The sequence below is a fragment of the Chelonia mydas genome, chromosome 1 (assembly GCF_015237465.2).
Source record: "Chelonia mydas isolate rCheMyd1 chromosome 1, rCheMyd1.pri.v2, whole genome shotgun sequence".
Classification (NCBI taxonomy): domain Eukaryota; kingdom Metazoa; phylum Chordata; order Testudines; family Cheloniidae; genus Chelonia; species Chelonia mydas.
In genome coordinates this window covers 262,146,884-262,169,142 of record NC_057849.1, presented here as the reverse complement: position 1 = coordinate 262,169,142, position 22,259 = coordinate 262,146,884, and the positions used below count along the sequence as shown (strand labels likewise).

Sequence of the window (22,259 nt, the reverse complement as noted above, 5' to 3'; positions counted from 1 at the left end):
AGTCACATCAGCCACACCATCAGGGGCTCATTCACCTGCACATGTACCAATGTAATATATGCCATCATGTGCCAGCAATGCCCCTCTGCCATGTACATTGGCCAAACCGGACAGTCTCTACGCAAAAGAATAAATGGACACAAATCAGACATCAAGAATTGTAACATTCAAAAATCAGTCGGAGAACACTTCAACCTCCCTGGACACTCAATCACAGACCTAAAAGTCACAATTCTTCAACAAAAAAAACTTCAAAAACAGACTCCAAAGAGAAACTGCAGAACTGGAATTAATTTGCAAACTGGACACCATTAAATTAGGCTTGAATAAAGACTGGGAGTGGATGGGTCATTACACAAACTAAAAACTATTTCCACCTGCTAATTTTTCCCCTACTGTTACTCACACCTTCTTGTCAACTGTTTGAAATAGGCCATCCTGATTATCACTACAAAAGGTTTTTTTATTTTTTTCCTCCTGCTGATAATAGCCCACCTTAATTGATTAGTCTCCTTTTTTCCATGTTCTCTCTCTCTCTCATTTCTATTCCTACTGTATTTTCCACTGCATGCATCTGATGAAGTGGGTTTTAGCCCATGAAAGCTTATGCCCAAATAAATTTGTTAGTCTCTAAGGTGCCACAAGTACTCCATTTATATTAATGTTCTTGCCCTCCTTGCTTTCAACAGTATCCCAAAATATATCTATTATATGCAGAACAACTTTTGCTGTTGTTGAAAATACCATAAATTGAAAACATATTGACGAAACAGAAAGGCCCATATGGTTTTTAAATATGTCATCTGTTAATTGGACACGCACTCTTATCAAGAACGTGAAACTCAAGAAAGCAACTTTCATTTGTGAAGAAAACAGTCCCGGGTGAGCTCTTACCATTTTGGATTCATAGGTGTAAAGAGCTTTAAGTAAAGGAGGTTGAGGCGTCAGTAAGCTCTGAAGAGTGAAGTCATCATCTGCTAGGCTATCCACAAGCACCTTCAGGTAGCCACTGTTGGAGAGATACAAGAGCCATTGCTGCTGCTTGTCTACTGAGACAATGCGATCAAGTAAAGCCAGTGCTAGCATCTAAAAATAATAAACAAAAAAATAATTAAATCAATTAGCCAGGATGCTGAGATTTCTAACACATGCCTAGAGACAGGCAACATGTTTATATACTGAAATTCAGACCTTATTTTGGTCCATTGTTTGTAGAAACCTCTTAACAAAACTGAATATATTTTTTCCCCACATACTAACCTGTTCTTTTATTTGGAAGTTATTGCACCATCTAGTTCGTGGGGTTTTAATACAGAGAAAACCAACTTGACTCCCTTTATTGTTTATGGCTCTATCTAGCAAAACTAATACTTAGAATATCTTCAAAATGCTTCCAAACACTATAGGGACACTTATCTACTTGAAAATAATATTTGTTGTTGTTTTTTTTTTTTAAGTCTACTCTTGTTACAAATAGCATATAACCTCAATATATCTGAAAAATAAGTGAAAACATTTTCTCTCTTCAGTTTCTTTACTGGCACATTTGACAAAACTACCTGTCTTGTCATTTTCACTCCTTCCCCTGGATCTTTCATACAGCAAGACGAGAAAGAGAAATGTTTTAAAAAATTGAAAATACGATGGTATAAATCACTAAGTTAGGACAATGAAATACCTGAAGCTATCTTTAAACACAGTTTTTGAAAATGATGAAGTCCCTGTGAGGATTTTATTCACATTTTATAAGTAAGGAAACAGACACAAGGAAATCAAGAGATTTGCCCAAGATCAAACAGCAGGTCAATATCAGATCTAGACATGGGATTCAGCAAGTCCTAGCTTCCAGTCCTGTGCTTTGTCCTCTAGACCATACTACCTCTGCAACAGCATTAACAATGGCCCTGCTTCTGCACAGCTAGCAGGGTGAGTTCACAGATTGCTTTTCAATGGACCATACCAAATTAATGTTTTTTTAAAAAAATATATCTAAATTGTCGAGTGATTTTTTATTTCAGTAGATATTTGTAATACTCACCAAATTACAATTTAAAAAAATTATCAAATGTTCACCGAAATAGTTGAAAAGCATCCCTTAAAAAAAAAAAAACCAACACAACTTTAGGCTACAAGGGAATAGATTCATTTACCCGGCCTATCTCATGGCCATCACAGGCATCTCTGCAGACCACCTCCATGAGGGCAGCACCGTAGCTTTCAATAATTGCCATGTTTTCTCGCTGCAGTTTACTGAATGCATCTTCTGGAGCTGTCAGACGTTCCCACATTGTTTTCTTGGCTATGAAAAAAGTGAGAAAAATAGAATTAAAGGAGATGCAGAAGGATGAAGTTGTTTGATGCAGCAAAACAGCAGCCACTTCTTTCAGGACGTTAAAGTAGTCATAATCTATACATAATCTCAGTAAGGGGGGGTGGGGGGGGGGGGGAAGCACGCTGCTGAAGTGACAATACAAATATATTTGTACAAATATATTTGGTCCTCAAATCAGTTACTCTGGCCAGAACATCCAAGTAGGGGGTGTGTGTATACATGTACGTATATCTCCCCTCCCCTCAGATGGTCTGGTCAGGAAAACTTACTGTAGGATAAAATACATATACATGCATAGGAGCTGGAACTAGGGGCATGAGGGGGGAGGGGGGTGCCTGGCTTGAAGTGGTTTCCATTATATACAGGATTAACAGTTTGGTTCAATGGCTCACAGCACCCCCACTATAAAAATTGTTCTAACGCCCCTGTACACATGCAAACTCTTTCAACTGAACCTAAAAAACTTCAACTGAGATTAAAGCAATCAATCTTAAGGGAAGCAAACAAGATGCATCCAGTGGAAAATAGTTATGTCCAAAGCAATCAATAAACTGTAAAGGAACTGTAACAATTTTACTGACACTTTCAATCATTGCAATTCCCAGCACTAATAAAATCATAGTGGTGGTAGTCTGAATGACCAGGCATGAGAACCAAGCTTGATTTCTGATCCTGATCTCTTGCTCCAAGATTCAGCAGTGGCTAGGAATATTGAAGAGGCAAAGAATTCAGCCCTTAGACAGAAAGAGTATGGCTGGCACCAGTAGCCCTGCTGATTGCTTAAGGAGCAGTCTTGATTAGCTTTGAAAATGAGTTCCTTTCAAGTCATCTTCAGCTAGAGGAATAAAAGCAGCACCAAAGAGCAGTAAGAGGTTCCTGTAGTTCCAAATGAAACATTGAGAGAGTACATAAGCAGGAGTGCACAGAATGTTTTCCAATAGCTTCCAACAATGTTAACAAATTTAATAAACTTCCAACAGGCCCTGAGACCTTTAACAGATTTGTAATTATGGTTCACTCCTCGTTAAATGGACACTGAATAACAAATCACATATTTTAGTCCTTGATATCAGGAAATCCAAAGCTCATGGTACAGAATACATTTTGAATGAATACTTAGAAATGGCCGTTGACAATTCTCTGTCCCGACTTAATTCTAACACAGTGGGATAACAAACAGCAATGGGTTTGATACACAATTGGTCATCTTTTTCTCAAAACACAATTGTATCCTACCTGCTTCTAAGGTGTCTGGTTCATCTGGTCTCTGGGCAATCTGTAAGTAATAAAGCAGTGATCCATACAGATGTGTTCTCACTCGTTGGAATCCACCACCTGGTCATAAGAAACAGTTATTTGTAACAGGGAACAAATTGGTATAAGTCAAATTATTATTCTATTAATACCATCTGTGCCCCCCACTTAATTTATCTTCACAATGCTAGTGCTGGCAGTAGCAAAACAAATGAAAAATTATGTTTTCTTATACAAGAGCTTTGTCTTTGGCGTACCGATCCAGGCTTACGAGAATGAGTTTAGCAAAGCAAGGTCTTGTCTGATAAGCTATAACCACTGCAATATTCAATCCCCTTTTATACATACACACTACATAGCCCTCCACCTCAACGGTTCTGATTTTCAGGATAGCATGCTAAGTAACTGTCTCATCAGAGTAACATAACTTACAGGATGTCTATAAAGGTAACTCTAAAAGGTGCACCTGTATTAATGCCATAACGAAGTTCAATCCAGTGATTTAAGGGTGGTTCACAGTGCATTTATGCAGTCTTGGCATGTTAGAATCCACTCACAGACAGTGCAATTATTTTATGCTTTTAACGGCATACCTGTTTTCAAAATGAAATCCAATAGTTTTTTTAAGATGATATGGAGGGAAGAGTCACCAATGGAAGCAAAACCCACAGATATGCCCTCTGAACCAGGTGATGATGTGAAAGAACCATCCAGCATCAAGACATACTGGGAGTGTCCAGGTACAGGGACTGCAAGTGGCCGCTTTTGCTCAGTGCGCACAGACTGGCTAAGGTGGGCAGTGAGGGTAAACACAGCCCCTGCCACCACTGGCATTAACTCCTGAGCTGCATCATCATCTAGAATCTTAAGAGGACGGGGGGGAAAAAGAGAACATGTTTGATTTCAGAAGGTACCAGACCACTTATTCAGCTGCCCACATCTACATAATTTCTGCAAGCAAAAGGAACGCATCTTAATGTTACATTATTTGACATTTTTATTTCATTAAATTAGAAACAGAAGATTTTCTATACAAAATAAATCAATATCTGAACACAGTGTCTTTTTTCAAAAAGAGTGTAATATAATATTTTGGACTAGACTATTAGCCTTATGGTTCTCACTCCCCCAAACCACAAACATAATGACACATGTATTTGGGCAGGGAAACAGAAGGGAGAAGAGTGCAATGGCTGTATTAAAGCCTGATTTTAAATATTTCACATATAAACAAACAAGTTAGAGAAAGAACAATTCAGCCATGTTACATTTCAATATCTAAAAAAAATTCGTATTAGTAAAAGGAAAAGTTAAACAAGACACAATTTAGAAAAACTTGGTACCCATCTGAGAGCAGCCACAAGAATTCTTCAGGAAGGGGATAAAGTCAGTACTTCATTTGTCTAATTTCATTTGACCATTTAAAGGGTAAAATTACCTTCTCAGTTACTTGTTTATATAAATATCCTTTGCAACCCAAGTTCTTTTCCTAACTTGCCTTTTTATACATATGAAATGATTTGGCACAATTATTTCTTTGTTGTCTTTACAAACTGGTAAAAATTATTCATTTGCCAAAGTTAATAAAAGCTTTAGCAAAATAAATAAATAAATAGATCGCTCTTCCCTCTCTCCATAGCACATGCAATTTTTGCTAGCATAGTGATAGTGATGGAGGAAAACTGAAATACGAACACAGCCCAATAGATGTTTTGTAAAATGGTAAAAAGATGAAATTTTCCCTTTAATGCAAAATCAAGTACCACCAAAGTTCAAAAAGATGGTTGGTTTCCAAAAGAGCATTACCTTGTCATGCATATCTTGTAAGAGGTCCCGGATAATCAGCTGTCTATCTTCAGCCTGTATGAGGTCTTGTGGGCAGGCAGTGAGTATAATTTCCACCAGCTGTCTCCAGGACTCCAGTGCATGCCGCTTTGCATGGAGACACTGCAGCAACTTGTTCCGCTCCACCACATACTGCAGAATTGTGTTGATCTCCTGGACTCCCAAGAAAAGGAAATTTTAGTTAGATTATATAGCACAAGAATATGATGACAGACTGCAGGTGGCTTGTCTTACTTTATGGTCATAGTCTCTGAAAAAAACAAACCACTTAAATATCTTTAGGCTATCAGAAAAAGCAATGGGATTGTTCTTTCAATTCAATGGGACTAGGGACTTTTCCAAGTAGGGTGTAAATCTACAGAGCTCTAGAGTACCGTGTACTAACTGGCCATATGGACCCTGCTACCAGGCATTAAAAGTTCCCTCATGTGCTTTGACATTCTCCCATTTCAAACATCAGTAGGTCAAAGCACACAAGGGAACTTTTAGTGCATGGAGGCAGGTTCCACACAATTAGTGCACAGCAATCTTGTGTGCTGTAGATTTACACCCCAGCTTGCCGCATACTAACTCTCTACCAAGGCAAGCTCCAGGTTATTTTGACTAGACTTACCTCCATAAGTAAAGGTCTCTGTCCTATGGCTGCCATTCCTGGAAGGGCATTAACTTCTGCAACCAGAACTCTGTGAAGATACTGGAATTGAAAGAGCAGGAGTAAAAACAAAAAAAAAAAAAATCAAACTAACAGAATGAAAGGGGATTCCAGTATGCCTAAATACTGCCGTGTCTAGATTGTGAACTTCCCCGCTGTCTGGAAATGTTTGCAACACAAACATAGTGGATTCAGCTTAGGAGACAGCTGCACACTTAGGTCTTGTCTACACTATCAAGGTACGTCAACCTAAGTTATGCTACTCCAGCTACAGGAATAACATAGTTGGAGTCAATGGAGCTTAGGTCGATTTACTGCAGTGTCTACACTGCGCTGCGTTGATGGGAGACACTCTCCCATTGACTTACCATACTCATCTCGCTCTGGTGGAGTACCAGAGTTGACAGGAGAGCGCTCTGTGGTTGATTTAGCAGGTCTTCACTAGACCCGCTAAATCAACCCCCGCTGCATCGATCGCAGAGGCAGCAATCCCCATTAAGTGTAGACTTGGGCTTAGTTTCCTTGATTTTGCATATCCCCCCTTATCTCACCCCTCTCCTATTACTGCAGCCCTTCAACTGCCCAACTTCACTCTCTCTACCCATTGTGCTTCACACCCTCCTCTCCTCACTTCCCATTCTCCTTTTCCCTACCAGTTTTCCTCTTCCTTTATCCATCCCCTCTTATTCCCACAATCCCTTCCTCTTCCCACTTCAATTGCAACTGCTCCCTACTCCAAAAAAAAAGTCCTAAAGATTTTTAAAACAATTATATTTTAAAAGACATGGAACACCCTGGAATCAACATGGCCAAGTTCTTACAATCACCCAGATCACTGCTTCCATGTTGTACCCTTTCCCCAACCCTTTATCTGCTCTTTGTCTTACAGACTTTAAAGTCTTCAAGGCAGGGATTTGGTCTTCCTCTATGTTCATACAACACCCAGCACAATGGAACCATGATCCTGACTGCAGCGTTTGCATGCTACTCCAATCTACAGGTATATAAATAAGTGACAATTTAAGTCACATTATTAACAAAATTTGGGGGGAGAGGGAGTTTAGAATGGAAAAACATTGCAGAGCACAAAAACTCCCCTGACAGCATCCATCATCAGTATAACACAGATGGAGGACCAAGAGCTCTTATACAAGATATGGACATTAAAAAGAAAATCAGTTTTAAGTCTAATTAGCTCACACGATGAAACATACAACTAAAAACAGTAAAAATAACTGTGTGTTCACATACTGAAATGGCTAAACTCTTTCTTTTGGAGAAGGAACAACAGGTTTGGGTCTGTAAACGGAGGTAAACCTAATGGCTCTTAATATAATAACCAGGCAATTATAGTGATGTAAGTAGTTGCTAGACAAAACTTGTTTGACCTGCGTCTGAGCTAATGAAGGAGAAACAGCAAGGGTAGCAAACAAGATCCAGTTAAAACAAGTTCTGAGTGCTTCAGAACTTTCTACTCGATAATAAAGGGTAACAACAATAGCAGGTGAAGTTGCTCAGAAGGTCCACAGGTAGCCAAGACTCTGGAGCACTTGGTAGAGGTGGTGGTTCTGCTCCTGGCCCTACTGTAACTGATCGCAGCTCACAGTGGTTGGGAGGGTGGGGGATAGATAATAAGTGAATTGCCAATTGTTGCATGCTTGTAATGTGCTACTGAGCTGATCAGCCTTTGAACTAATAAAGATATTTTTAGTTTAATTGTCCGCTATCTAAACCTCATTGGGAAGGTAAATCCCAACACAGGGGCCAGGGTCACTATCAGTGTGTACAATGACCAGTAATAACAGAACCCAAACCCCACCAGCCATTTTTTTAAAATTACCAAATTAAATTTTAGACACCGTGTCTATCTTGAGACAGCACTCTTCAAACACTGCTTACCTTGACGTTGCAGATAACTTGCCCACGTGCATTCTTGTGCTCACAGTTAGCAATGACCTGCTCAACCTGAGCACGGTCAAAAAAATCCAGTTGCAAAGGTTCAGGGATCTCCTGGCTGAAGTCAATGGAATCCAGAATACTCAAGATCTTCCTGCGTACTGTGGAAGAAAATGAACTATTATCCTATTCAGAAATACCAAGTTCCTACTGGGACCTTAACTGACCTTTGTAAATACAATTCTTCACTTTAACAAGCCTCACAAGAAGAGCTTTCTGAGCAGCTAAGGCTATGAATCTATGTTAACAGAATAGATATTTGTCTTTTATGATTTAGATGACTAACTCATTTCTACAACGTCATTTCTCATTTTATATATGCTCATGGGCCAAAATTTTCAGGTGTGTAAAATTCAGCTCCTAAATAAAAACAGCCTGATTTTCAAAGCTGAAGAGAACTTGCAGCAACATTTGGGTGCCTGACATGGATTTAGGAGTTCAACTTTAGTTACCTAGGTTTAAAAAAAAAAAAAAAAAAAAATTTAAACACAAATGCAAATATTTTCAGTCACAGAAACTTAATGATACTATTTAGGGGTGTGTCACAGTAAGTCACAAAATGGTCATGTGCCAGTTCACTTGACTGCCTCCTCCTGCCTTTTGCCCTCCCTTGTGCATTACTCTTTTACCTCCTCTCCTGTTCCAGTATTTTTCCCTCATTATAAAACTGTCACTTGCTTTCTAAAATCCATTAGTTCATGCTAAATAATAGTCTGCATACTGCAATTGTTGCTGTTGCTTATGTCTCCCATTTTTCATGCTGAAGTAGATCTGCTAGAGGCAGCCCTTCCTGTTCATAAGCAGAAAATCTTTTATTAAGAAATAATGAATCTCCAGAGCATTTACCTTTGGAGGCAGTGTCAATGTGAAGAAATGCACTGATTGATCGACTTTCATCTTCCATCCCTCCTTCACCATCAGCTAAGGGTATTGAAATACAATAAATCAGAAAACGAAAGTAGAGAAAATATGCAAACAATTTGACCAAGCCTGAAAGGGCACATAACACGACAGCAGACCAGTCAATTTCTCACTTTTAGGTCACTACTTTTAGGATGGTAGAAAGTGAAAACAGTTATTGTCTGTTCGCTGGTAACTGGTAATGTCTGTAGAATACTTTAAAGGGTTAAAACACAATGGAAATGATAAGTATTGATATTACTGTTTGGTGGCCAATGTAAAATGAATAGATGGTCTCAATCCAGTTCCTAATAATCAGACATCCACCTCACCAAAATCAGGTCAGGGTTGAGACTGGTGAAGGCAGATGGGGAGAAACTGTTTGGTTGTGGCCCTTTCTGTGCATCTCCTCAGCTATTCCACTTATTTCATAATGTGAAGATTTCTGCTGCCACCTTTTAACCTTTGTTTTGCAGAACAAAGTAAATATATAATGTGGTGATATTGTGCCTTTGAGTTGCAACATTACATCAGTGAGTACGGTCATGATACAATATTGTATCATAATGGTACAACCTCAAAGCCTGAAATAACTTGGGACTCGACTTGCTACAAGAGACTTGTGAAGAGTGAAACTGTCTGACTTTCAGCCTGGGTGAAAACCTTATCTAAACCAGCCAGCAAGGAAGACGCTCCACCTGCTGGGAGATAGAAACAAGCAAGGACTATGAGCCATCAACCTTTTATATAGGACATGATTTTACCAAATCCATCTACTTGCCTCTAAAACCAAGTGTCTAGACTAGTGGTTCTCAAACTGTGGGTCTGGACCCCCTTTGAATGGGGTTGCCAGGGCTGGCTTAGACTTGCTGGGGTCCAGGCCTGAAGCCCAAGGCCCACTGCCCAGGGCCAAAGCCAAAGCCTGAGGGCTTCAGCTTTGGCCTCTCTGCCCAGAGCAGTGAGGCTTGGGCTTTGGCCCCCCCCACCCCGGGGTAGTGGGGCTCAGGGAAGCTCAGACTTCGGTCCCTGCTCCTGGGGCTGTGAAGTAATTTTTGTCGTCAGAAGGGGGTCGCAGTGCAATTAAGTTTGAGAACTCCTGGTCCAGACTGATACAGAAGAATGAACAAAGACGCTTCAAACTAACCAACAGCCAAACAAAAAAGAATGAAAGGGAGAAAGAGTGGAATCCTGTGTTCCATATATTGCAGTCCACATTCCTCACTCCCGCAGTGTCAATACCAAACCAAATACCAGAAAGGTTTTCAAATGTTAGATGAGAACTAAAATGTGTATGTATTAAAAGAGGAGTAATTTAAGTAAGGAAAGAGGACTCTCTCACTAGTTCAAGTCTTGGTTTCCCTATTCTCCCCCAGAACATACCCCATTTTACCTAAGTAAGGTTTTACAGGCATGTCATCCAGCAGCAGATGCAAGAGTCTCTGTGTGTGGGAACGCTGGCGGTTCAGTGATGTCACACGCAGTTCTATAGATGCAGTTTTCATCAGCCAAGACATCTGGTTTAGTGCTGAAATCTCATGTTCTAGGTAAGGGAGATACAGAAAGAATCATACAGCTGAGTAAAAATAATACTCCATATTACAAGAAAATTGTTTCTTTGTTTGGGTGGGGTTTTTTGGATGGTGTGGTTTGGATGGATGGGTTTTATAATGGCGTGTGAGAGAAGTGATTTTCAACTTAATTGAACCTGGCTAAATTGTTTCCTTACTTCTTGCTCATGAAAGGTAAGGACTGACAGAACTGTCCATCGCCAGGAATAGCTGCAGTGTGCGGTGGTCACACATGCATGCACAAAAAATTCTGACAATTAGTCTCGGTCTTAACTTGCAGCACCATCTACATTGCACAGTACTCTGCCTTTTTTGAGCAAAGAGGGTCAATTCTGATAAATTATGGTGTCTTTATGATCTGAATAAATATCAACAAGGCACTAAGCAGAGACAGAATGTACTCAGCCTAAGTCTACACTTACAGCTGCAAGGAGAGCACACACTGGACACCCAGTTAGCATTGGTGTAAACAGCAGTGTAGATGATGAGGCACGGCTTAGATGAGTAGAGTAGAGGAGTAGAGCAGAGCACCCTACATGCCTGAACCCCATAGATAGACACCGTGAATGGGCTCTCTACAAGCCCAAGCAGCGCCTCCCGTATCTGTAGCGTCCCACTGCCTCCAGACTGCCAGAGCCTTTCCCTGCCACAATGAGAAAGGCTCTGACAGCAGGGATAGGCTCCGTCAAGGGCGAAATAGTAGGGAAAGGCTCCGGCAGAAGGGAAAGGCTCCGTCAAGGGGGAAAGAGTAGGGAAAGGCTCCGGCAGAAGGGAAAGGCTCCAGCAGGGAGAAGCTGACAGAGCCTTTCCCCACAGCCTCCCTGCTGCTGGAACCTTTCATTGCAGCATGTAGCTACACATGTAGTGTCTCTACTTTACCCACTGCCATTAGTTAAACTTCACCAGGCTTGAACTGTCGTCTCCAGAAATCTTCATGTTCTATGTTCATCTAATTTAGGATTGTAAAATCTTTGAGAGAGACACTGTTTTTTAATCTCTGAAAAGGATTATCCAAAGTCATGGCACTATATACACATTCACTAACAAATAGTAAATTAATACACTGCAACACCTAGACCAGACTTTGTTATGTCCAATTAATGTTTAAACGTATTCTCATTATTACAGCTGAGAAATACCTTTAGAAACATTAAAATGTACCTATTATTCAAAAATTAATGCCAGCACTAGAAATAATCTCAGCCAATTATTCATAACAAGGAAGCCCTTCATAACATTTCATAAAATTCATACTTGGCATGGTGCAACGAACAATTCACTTCCTGGCTCTACCTGGATCCACAAACCTTCCCCACTTTTCAGAATGTAAGATTCCATAGTAGGATCTAACAGATTTGTAATGGAAGTGAAACTTACAAATACTCTAGACTTTTGTGGGATTCGCAAAGTAAACAGGGATGAACTGCAAACCACAATAATAAAATATTTTGAGAAAAAAAATGTATCTTGAAATGTGTCTCTCTCTTCCATGCCTACTCAGTCTGCAAACTTGATATGATGGTATACAACAGCTTCCCAATTAGTTTGGATTTCAGACTAGCTAATCCAAGGAGATTACTTGGCTAAATCAACAAGTCAGCAGACAGGTTGGATTAAATCCATTCAATCAAGAATTTACCTAGAACCTTGACTCCTCCCAGTATCAAAGGGATAAACTTAATTTTAAATTAACATGAATTTTTCTTCTAAATAAAAAAAAGTTTTACCTTTGATAGAAAATGGCAAATGCTGCAACTGAGAGAATAAGAAATCCTGGCTGGTCCTCAAATATCTCATAGTTGGACCTGATGTATCTGAGCATGCACACAACTGATAGATCACCTGACAACGGAACAAAAGTAAGATTTTAATTTCTGTTCCAAATTTAAAAGACACCAAGTCAAAAGAAAAATAAAATACACACAAAAATACATGACTTAACTAATACTGTGTCTGTGTTTAAAACAAATATCCCATCGGTCTACTCCAAGGCTGAATAAATCACTTATAGCAAACACCAGATTGTCACATCATTGAAGGACTAGATGAACAGGTAGATGATTAGCTTCTGTTCATACATGCTGTGGCACCATATGAGCACCATCCTGTTCTCTTAGCTGGGAAGGTATGGAGGCTTCTCAATTCTTGGATCCACCAAAGGAAGGAAATATACTCCATGTCTCTTTCCTTCTGTGACATGTCTTCCTTCCTGACTTTAGAACCAATTTGAATGAATTCCATTTGAAGTAATTTTTATTTCGAAAGGCTTTTAGCATGACATGTTGACTTATTTATATTTTTTATCTGATTTGATTTTATATGCAAGGCACCTAGCTCATCAATGATGCATACATGCCTAATTAAATTATGTCCATTTAGAGTACAATTATTTGTCATTGCTGCAAAGTTAAGGGGAGACGCTCCACACACTTTACAAGTAAGGATTAGTCTTAATTTTTATTCTCTAGGCAAACAATTGATGGTGCAAAAATAGAGTAACACACTCCTTGTTTAATTAACCAGCCACAGATTAGTAGGAGAAACACAAATCAAAGGTTGCTTTATAAAGAGTATCCATTTACTAACTTTGACGTGATTGCAGATTCTTTATATTGTAAATGTGCAGTAATCCATTTTTACATACTGATGGGTAGAAGGAGTAAAAGTTTTAGTATGTAAAAAAATCTAGCATAAACATTTTAGAACAAAAACTGTATCAAATCACAACCACCTCTGTGCTCATTACTAACCAAGAAGTGGCAAACCCTGTTTCAGCTTCTGCCAACACAAAATATTCTGTATAAAATACCTGATAACACAGTTCTGCAAGATGGGGAGATTCTTGCACTGCTGTAGGGCCCGTCCTTGTTTCAGTCCCTTTCTCCAGTGTATTCAAGATAGCATGAAGGCAAGTTCTGGGGCAACCCAAGACACCTTAAAATAGAAGATTAATTATTTTTTTTTTAGCATTGGTTGACTTTCATAAATATCATTAACATGCATAGCTTACATATTGACCCTCACACAGACCATGCATTGCACACACAGTTCCATGTATCAGCATTACAAAATCTGGCAGAGATTTCAGTATGGTAATATAAACTGAAGTGGGAATTGCACCTTATTAAAATTCATAAGAAACTGTTTGACAGACTCTTTTTTTGCATTAGTAAAGAGAGAACAAATAGTCCCATATATGTCAAACAGTTTATTTAAGACCATTTTCCTTCAATTCAATTAAAAAACTGTGAATTCAACAAGTTTTTAATATTCTTGATAAATTGCATAAGAATTTGGGATTCCTGCTCTCTACCAAGCTTTGAATTATTGGTCAATATTCCACTGAAAGGAGAGTTGAATACTCTTGTCTTCCATTGATTATATCGTGAAATTTACATGGTTAAACTTGCACACCAACCAAGAAAATATGATTCAATGTGAAAATGGAGCCCTTTCTTTTCATTCTTTTTTTAATCACTATCTCCTTCAAATGATAAAAAGAGCAAGTTCCACGCCTGTAGTTTCAGAATCTGGTTGAAGAGTAGGATGGGGAGGAAACATCACTAATCATATTTGTTAATCTATGGCATGATAATCACCCAACTTGTAAAATGATTAATAGTATCTAAGTAATAACAAACAGTCTATAGTGAGATATAAGAAATTAAGGATTTGAGATGGCAACGTAAGCCATGAGAGCAAAGCATCATAAGCATCCCAATGTGAAATGTTTTGTTTAACTGCTGCACACAGATATGCACATCTATCACTTCCTACCAGAAAGAACTGAAATAAAACAAACCTAAAGATCCTAAATATATTCAAGGTATTCTCTTGAAAATCATTCTTTAAATATCTCCATTCATCAGAAGAACAGAAATTTTTTTTTTCCATGCTAGAGTCAGATTCAACACAATTTACTTAAACCGTTAAACCAAAAATATAATGGTCACCTGGACTGAAATCTCCATACCTGTTTTCAATGCTAAATGAGTTTTAGAAAGTCAAACATATAAATACTTGTGGAGTGTCATAATAAATTGAAGATCTACTTAATGTCATAATGATGTAAAAGTACTTTGCACCTAGGTCAGAATGGAGACATTCAAGATGACTATATTAAGTGCCTCTAGCTTTCCTGGTAAGGCTACCTGTGGATAAAATCAAGTAATTTACATAACTGGCCATTGTTAAGCTATTATACAGTAGACGCTTGTTTGCAGCAACACCTTGTAAGTGCCACTGCCGCACGCGAGCAACATTTCCGCTGGGAACGCTTTCCCCATATGAATTGTCAATGCTCCACATAACAGCCACTTAGGAGCAACATAGCAAAAGTGCACCGATATATTGCTACTAATGAGAGTCTACTGTATTTTGAAACTGCCAAACCCACTGTCAGCAAGTAAAAGTGACCTGCAAGTGGGAAAAAAGGACTCATTTCCTTGTGTGTGTTTTTGGTGCATAAATATATTATTTTTTTCACATTATAAATTCAGGTTCCATCCACCCCACTCTTCCTGGAAGGTTATGGACAACTGGAAATTTGCTGGGATTATATCCAACATCAAGCAACTGCAAGCTGATTGGGAGGTGTATTTGGTTTTGTTCAGAATATTTAAAACAGGTTTTTATATCTGTTTCTTCTTCAAGGCTTTGTCCCACCTATATGGGGTTGGCTCTTCAAGTCTTTCTTCATCCCGGTCTGTCTTAAAGCTGTTCCTTGGAAACTCTGCAGCTAATCAAATACTTTTGTATGATATCTATCTACCTATCTATCCAGTTTTGGGTCTTCCAACACTTCTCTTAAACTTACAAGCGGAGGGTAAAACTCTGTTTCCTATATATTCTTCTGATCTTCTTTTTTCACATGCCCTCAACCTGAATTCCCTCAACCTTTCTATAATTAGTACCACCACACTTCCCTAATGCTTTTGTTCTGAACATAGTCCTTCCTTGTTACTCTAATCATTTATCTCAACATTTTCATTTTCCGCTGTATTCAAGATCTGCTCCTACGTCTTCCTCTTTGCCCAGCATTCAGTGCCATACAAAAGTACAGGTTTAATTACGATTGTGTAGATCTTACTTTTCAATTTGATAGGCATTCTCCTATTGCAGATAACTCCAAACAGGTTTTTAGTTGTTTTCATTAACACCTATTTATCTAAAACAATCTATAAAAGAGGTGGAAGAAAAAGTCTATTTCATAAATATACCTCACAACAAGGGCTATCAAGCGATTAAAAAAATCACATTGCGATGAATCGTGTGATTAAAAAAATTAATCGTGATTAAATCGCACTGTTAAACAATAAGAATACCATTTATTTAAATATTTTTGGATGTTTTCTATATTTTTCAAATATATTGATTTCAATTACAACACAGAATACAAAGTGTACAGTGCTCAGTTTATATTTATTTTTGATTACAAGTATTTGCACAGTAAAAAAAACAAAATGAAATCGTATTTTTCAATTAACCTAATACAAGTACTATAGTGCTATCTCTTTATCATGAAAGTTGAACTTGCAAATGTAGAATTATGTACAAAAAACTGCATTCAAAAATAAAACAATGTAAAATTTTAGAGCCTTCAAGTCCACTCAGTCCTACTTCAGCCAATTGCTCAGACAAACAAGTTTGGTTAAATTTGCAAGAGATAATGCTGCCCGTTTCTTGTTTACAATGTCACCTGAAAGTGAAAACAGGCATTCACATGGCACTGGTGTAGCCAGCGCCACAAGATATTTACGTGCCACATGCGTTAAAGATTCATGTGTTCCTTTATGCTACAACCACCATTGCAGAGGACATGTGTCGAAGCTGATGACGGGTTCTGCTCAATAACAATCCAAAGCAGACTGGACCGACGCATGTTCATTTTCATCATCTGAGTCAGATGCCACCAGCAGTTGTTGATTTTCTTTTTTGGTGGTTTGGGTTCTGTACTTGCTGTATCTGAGTGTTGCTCTTTTAAGTCTTCTGAAAGCATTCTCCACACCTCACCCCTCAGATTTTGACTGGCACTTCAGATTCTTAAACTTTGGGTCCAGTGCTGTAGCTATTTTTAGAAATCTCACATTGGTACCTTCTTTGCATTTTGTCAAAGTGAAAGTGCTGTGAAAGTGTTCTTAAAACAAACATGTGCTGGGTCATCATCCGAGACTGCTATGAGATTAACTATATGGCAGAATGCAGGTAAAACAGAACAGGAGACATACAATTCTCCCCCAAGGTGTACAGTCACAAATGTAATTAACGCATTGTTTTTTTAACAAGCATCATCACCATGGAAGCATGTCCTCTGGAATGGTGGACGAAGAATGAAGGGGCATACGAATGTTTAGCATATCTGACATGTAAATACACCAGATCCTCACTTGAACGTGGGATTTGGGATCCATGCGCGGTACCACGTTAACACGGGGACTGCGTTATAACGGGGACCGCGTTATAGCGGGGACCCCGTTAAAATGAATTGCAATTAAACTAATTAAATTTGGGATCAATGGCTGCAACCACGTTATATGCTAATTTGTGCTATATACATGCGTGTTCTAGCAAAGGTCCGGTGTACCTTGCAACGCTGGCTACAAAAGTGCCATGTGAATGCCTGTTCTCACGTTCAGGTGACATTATAAACAAGAAGCGGGCAGCATTAGCTCCCGCAAATTTTAACCAAACCTCTTTGTCTGAGTGATTGGCTGAAGGATTGAGTGGACTTGTAGGCTCTGAAGTTTTACGTTGTTTTATTTTTGAATGCAGTTTTTTTTTTGTACATAATTCTACATTTGTAAGTTCAACTTTCATGATAAAGAGATTGCACTACAGTACTTGGGTGAGGTGAATTGAAAAATACTATTTCTTTTGGTTTTTACAGTGCAAATATTTGTAATCAAAATAAATATAAAGTGAGCACTGTACACTTTGTCTTCTGTGTTGTAATTGAAATAAATATATTTGAAACTGTAGAAAACATCCAAAAATATTTAATAAATTTCAATTGGTATTCTATTGTTTGACAGTGTGATTAATCGCAATTAATTAATTTTTTTTTTTTTTTTTTTTTTTTTTTTTTTTTAGAGACTTGCTATTCCTGACATTTCTAAAAGGTTTCTAACAAACAAAAACAAAAGAAAATCCACCCATGCACACACACACTTTACAGGCCTTCTTTATACATCTTACAAGGCAAAAATTCACTTTCTTCTTCCACAGATTACCTTGAGGAAAGAAAGGCCAACTCCTACGTGATAAAACTGGTTCAAACCAGGTTAGCATCTGTATATCTCCAGGTTCTCCTTACTGTGTAAAAGAATGTGTCCTGTGGTAGCTTACACTCCGTATTTGAGTATCAGTATACTTTTAAAATCCAATTCTTTAAGGTTAAGGCCATTCCCCTTGATGTCATGAACGAGGAATCAGGATTTCTTCCACTGAGCTTTCCAATATATGGTTTCAACATTCATCCAAAAGCTAGATAAATGCTAGATCCCCTTTTCATCCACATACCTGGATCTTGCAGATTTGTGGTGCTGACAGGTTTCTTCAGTTCATACCCCAAAAAATACAGGGCCAGGTTGGGTGGACTGCACTCCAGAGAGGTGATGAGAAGGTTCAGGATGTGGATTTTTGTTTCATGGTGGATCCGAGACTGCTTCTTTTCAGATTCCAGATCTTATTAGAAAGTGAAAAAAGGTCAGATGAAAACTGAAACGAAGATAATGTAAGTACTGCATGGCCTTCCCTCGCCACAACATACAAACCAAATAAAAGAAAGCTATAAATAAAACTCAGATCACTCTAGAAATTTCCAGGAATTAATTCCAAATAACTATTGAATATAATCCTACACAATTTGTCCAGAGCAATTTATAATATTTTCTCTTAAGAACTGGTTCAATTTTGAATAGGCTGTTCTTACAATATTGTCCTAATTTAAAATAAGCGAGGAATACTCCTCATCCAACTATGGCGCCCTCTGTGTAATTGAGATGCCAAAACCATAACGGTTTCAGGGTTTACTTGCTCAGTAATTTGAAAGTTGTACTTGCTGAAAGCACGCTAAGGAAATACACGCAATTTGAAATCTACACAAAAGATAATCATGTAAATAAAATGTGACCAGTCACATACCATCTTCTGGATTAATTAATTCCTCTGCATCTTCATTGTCCAAACACTCCACAAACCCAGCCATCAGCTTCTGACTTATACTCTGGATTCAGAAATGGAGGGTTGGGAATGAAAAACAGAGAATTTTGATGAAGATAAAACACTGATTTAAGTACAAGATGATTTTAAAAAATGAAGTTTTATAGTTTATTTCATTGACAAAAATGTGATCATACTAGTGAGCATTCATTATTGGGGTCTTACCTGTTCTAAGCGTACATCAACTGTTACGCCACATGATAAATAATATTTTAAACTCTAACGTCTTAAAAATACGTTACATTAACCTCCCCTACGGAGGACAGTCTAACCAAAGAAAAGGGTTAGTATGTCATACAAAACTGTCCGCTCTTTATCGTGGGAAAGGTTCCATTAAAAACGTAATGCCATGAATAAGTAGCCAATCTTTATGGTGCTATGGCAGTGGTTCTCAAACTTTTGTACTGGTGACCCCTTTCACATAGCAAGCCTTTGAGTGGGACTCCCTTTATAAATTAAACACACGTTTTAACATATTTAACACCATTATAAATGCTGGAGGCAAAGTGGAGTTTGGGGTGGAGGCTGACAGCTTGCGACACCTCCCACCCCCGCCCCATATAATAACCTTGTGACCCCCTGAAGGATCCTGACCCCCACTTTGAGAACCCTTGTGCTATGGAAAAATAATCTGTTCTTTTGTACAGACAAGGCACTATGTAGCCTTATCACATATAATCTAGGTTTGTTTTTATTAAGTAGTAAAAGTATTGTTTTCTCATCACTACTTTCTTTCCCCAAATTCAAACAGAGTGGTGGTTACCTGATCATGTGTGAAATCTCCTACTAGCTTTATCTGAATGTTGGAGTTACAAGAAATGCAACAAAGGATCTTGGCACTTTCAAAAGCCAGTTCCGGATTGCTGTTGCCATGATAAAGATACCTTTAAAAAATTGCAAGAATAATGTAATTAAATTGTTGGTCACTCCAGAGTTCCCAGAGAATACTACCCAGAGGAAAAAAGAGCATTTGTAAACTGAAACAATTTAAAATAAAATCTGAATAACCCTGTATATATAGCAAACTTTTTAAATTATAGATTGAGAATTTTGTCTACAAAGGTACACAGCAGCTAAACCCTCTCCACACCAGTAATAAAGACTGACCAGGAGAGAGATTACTCCCAGAAATTTTTCTGCTGTTTCCTTTACCCTATATCCACCTTAAAGGGGTCAATATAAATGAAAGAAGGCATTTGGACACACCCTTAGGAAATAGGTGGACAAAGAGCAATGGTCTGAAAGACATCTATCTGAAAACTGTATACTTACTATTGCTATACATAACATCTGAGATTACGATAACAAGAGGATTAGAGAAAAAACTACACACTTTGTTTTTACAGGGCTGTGTGTGTAATGATTTCACTGTTTCTCCTCTGTAGTCAGTTTTCCAGTTGTTTGTATTGGCCTGCCTATAGTAAAATGCCAGTGTAAACCATAAACATTGGCAGAGGGACTCAATGGCAAGTGTGGTACTTGAAACTGTATTGCTCCCCGTTTGAAAATCAAGTTAATAGTATCCCTTTAATGGGAATAATTAACGAGCAGTGCTGCAAAAGGCTACGGTGGCAGATTGGGTCAAAGGAATTTTTACTGGCCGAATCTATGGCTATTGTGAAAAAGTCCAGGTTGGAGAAATGAAGGTTATACACAGGTAAGCAATGAATTTAAAAGTTCGGAATTTCACAAAAATTATGAGTAACTCAGAAGAATTCCTCAGAACAGAGGAATTGCCCCACTCTTGCAATCAGATGTATGCAGGTGGACCCTTCAAGCTGTGCAGAATTCACTGTTCAGCAAGGCTCTGAGCAAGCAGAAGGGTCTACTGTATGGATGCAACTGAAGAATTACAGCCACAATGGCCTCTCTTCACTTTCCAACACAGCCAAAGTGCCTGTCCCCAAAGTAATTTGTGCCTACCTGGCAATGTTTACCACATTGTCTGCCTTTTTAGTGCGGGGGTTGATTCCTTGCAGCAGCTGTTCCAGAGGTGTGACAATTAGGGAAAGGTGGCTCTCACGTAAGAGGTCCATAAAGAGGTTCTCCTTCTGTAGGGTCAGATTAAGAAGTGCAAGGCAATATTGCACTGCTTTTTCCAAATGCATCTTCCCTACAGTACATAAGCAAAAAAGCAAACACATACAATAGTTACAAAGCAAGCCACAATTCCTGGAGCCTCTACAAAAAGGTAATATTTGAACAGTTCATCAAAGTACTATTTCAGAAAAGTACCTTGAGATCTGATAACTTTTTTTCGGTTAACTTCCCTCAGAACATAACTTTATATATTTGAGAAACAAAAGATATATAGAAATACCAGTGTCCCATCGCTGTTGGTAAACTCTTCATTAATATTTTAAAAATAAACTAATGGCACATACCAGGAAAGGGGGCATACGTATCAAGCTGTTTAACCCCTTCTTCCAGCAGACTAAGGGACAGTTCCAACATTGGTGACTCATTCAATAAATGATACATCAGACTGAATCCAGGTGGTTTATGTGCTATTATTTCTTCTCCTAAAAAAGAAAAAGAAAATGTAATAGTAATAGAAATTACTATTGGCTCCATGTCTAGTTGGCAGCCGGTGTCAAGTGGAGTGCCCCAGGGGTCGGTCCTGGGGCCGGTTTTGTTCAATATCTTCATAAATGATCTGGAGGATGGTGTGGATTGCACTCTCAGCAAATTTGCGGATGATACTAAACTGGGAGGAGTGGTAGATACGCTGGAGGGGAGGGATAGGATACAGAAGGACCTAGACAAATTGGAGGATTGGGCCAAAAGAAATCTGATGAGGTTCAATAAGGATAAGTGCAGGGTCCTGCACTTAGGACGGAAGAATCCAATGCACCGCTACAGACTAGGGACCGAATGGCTAGGCAGCAGTTCTGCGGAAAAGGACCTAGGGGTGACAGTGGACGACAAGCTGGATATGAGTCAACAGTGTGCCCTTGTTGCCAAAAAGGCCAATGGCATTTTGGGATGTATAAGTAGGGGCACTGCCAGCAGATCGAGAGACGTGATCATTCCCCTCTATTCGACATTGGTGAGGCCTCATCTGGAGTACTGTGTCCAGTTTTGGGCCCCACACTACAAGAAGGATGTGGATAAATTGGAGAGAGTCCAGCGAAGGGCAACAAAATGATTAGGGGTCTAGAACACATGACTTATGAGGAGAGGCTGAGGGAGCTGGGATTGTTTAGTCTACAGAAGGGAAGAATGAGGGGGGATTTGATAGCTGCTTTCAACTACCTGAAAGGGGGTTCCAAAGAGGATGGCTCTAGACTGTTCTCAACGGTAGCAGATGACAGAACGAGGAGTAATGGTCTCAAGTTGCAGTGGGGGAGGTTTAGATTGGATATTAGGAAAAACTTTTTCACTAAGAGGGTGGTGAAACACTGGAATGCGTTACCTAGGGAGGTGGTAGAATCTCCTTCCTTAGAGGTTTTTAAGGTCAGGCTTGACAAAGCCCTGGCTGGGATGATTTAACTGGGACTTGGTCCTGCTTCGAGCAAGGGGTTGGACTAGA

The 22,259-nt window shown here is 38.9% G+C and overlaps 1 protein-coding gene across 3 annotated transcripts in view; it reads right to left on the bottom strand.

The window, feature by feature from the left end:
• The window catches only part of NUP205 (nucleoporin 205), a 71,778-nt gene that overhangs the window by 13,087 nt on the left and 36,432 nt on the right, over positions 1–22,259 (bottom strand). For all 3 annotated transcript variants that reach the window (XM_037884183.2, XM_037884191.2, XM_037884203.2), the window contains exons 17-32: positions 21,112–21,249; positions 20,651–20,840; positions 19,491–19,611; positions 18,650–18,731; positions 18,026–18,190; positions 13,317–13,441; positions 12,235–12,349; positions 10,330–10,479; positions 8,886–8,960; positions 7,983–8,140; positions 6,045–6,125; positions 5,393–5,584; positions 4,180–4,450; positions 3,569–3,667; positions 2,151–2,299; positions 895–1,086 (exon numbers count right to left, since the gene is read on the bottom strand). In XM_037884183.2, coding sequence (XP_037740111.1) covers positions 895–1,086; positions 2,151–2,299; positions 3,569–3,667; positions 4,180–4,450; positions 5,393–5,584; positions 6,045–6,125; positions 7,983–8,140; positions 8,886–8,960; positions 10,330–10,479; positions 12,235–12,349; positions 13,317–13,441; positions 18,026–18,190; positions 18,650–18,731; positions 19,491–19,611; positions 20,651–20,840; positions 21,112–21,249 — 2,303 coding nt within the window. The remainder of the gene's footprint in view (positions 1–894; positions 1,087–2,150; positions 2,300–3,568; positions 3,668–4,179; positions 4,451–5,392; positions 5,585–6,044; positions 6,126–7,982; positions 8,141–8,885; positions 8,961–10,329; positions 10,480–12,234; positions 12,350–13,316; positions 13,442–18,025; positions 18,191–18,649; positions 18,732–19,490; positions 19,612–20,650; positions 20,841–21,111; positions 21,250–22,259) is intronic.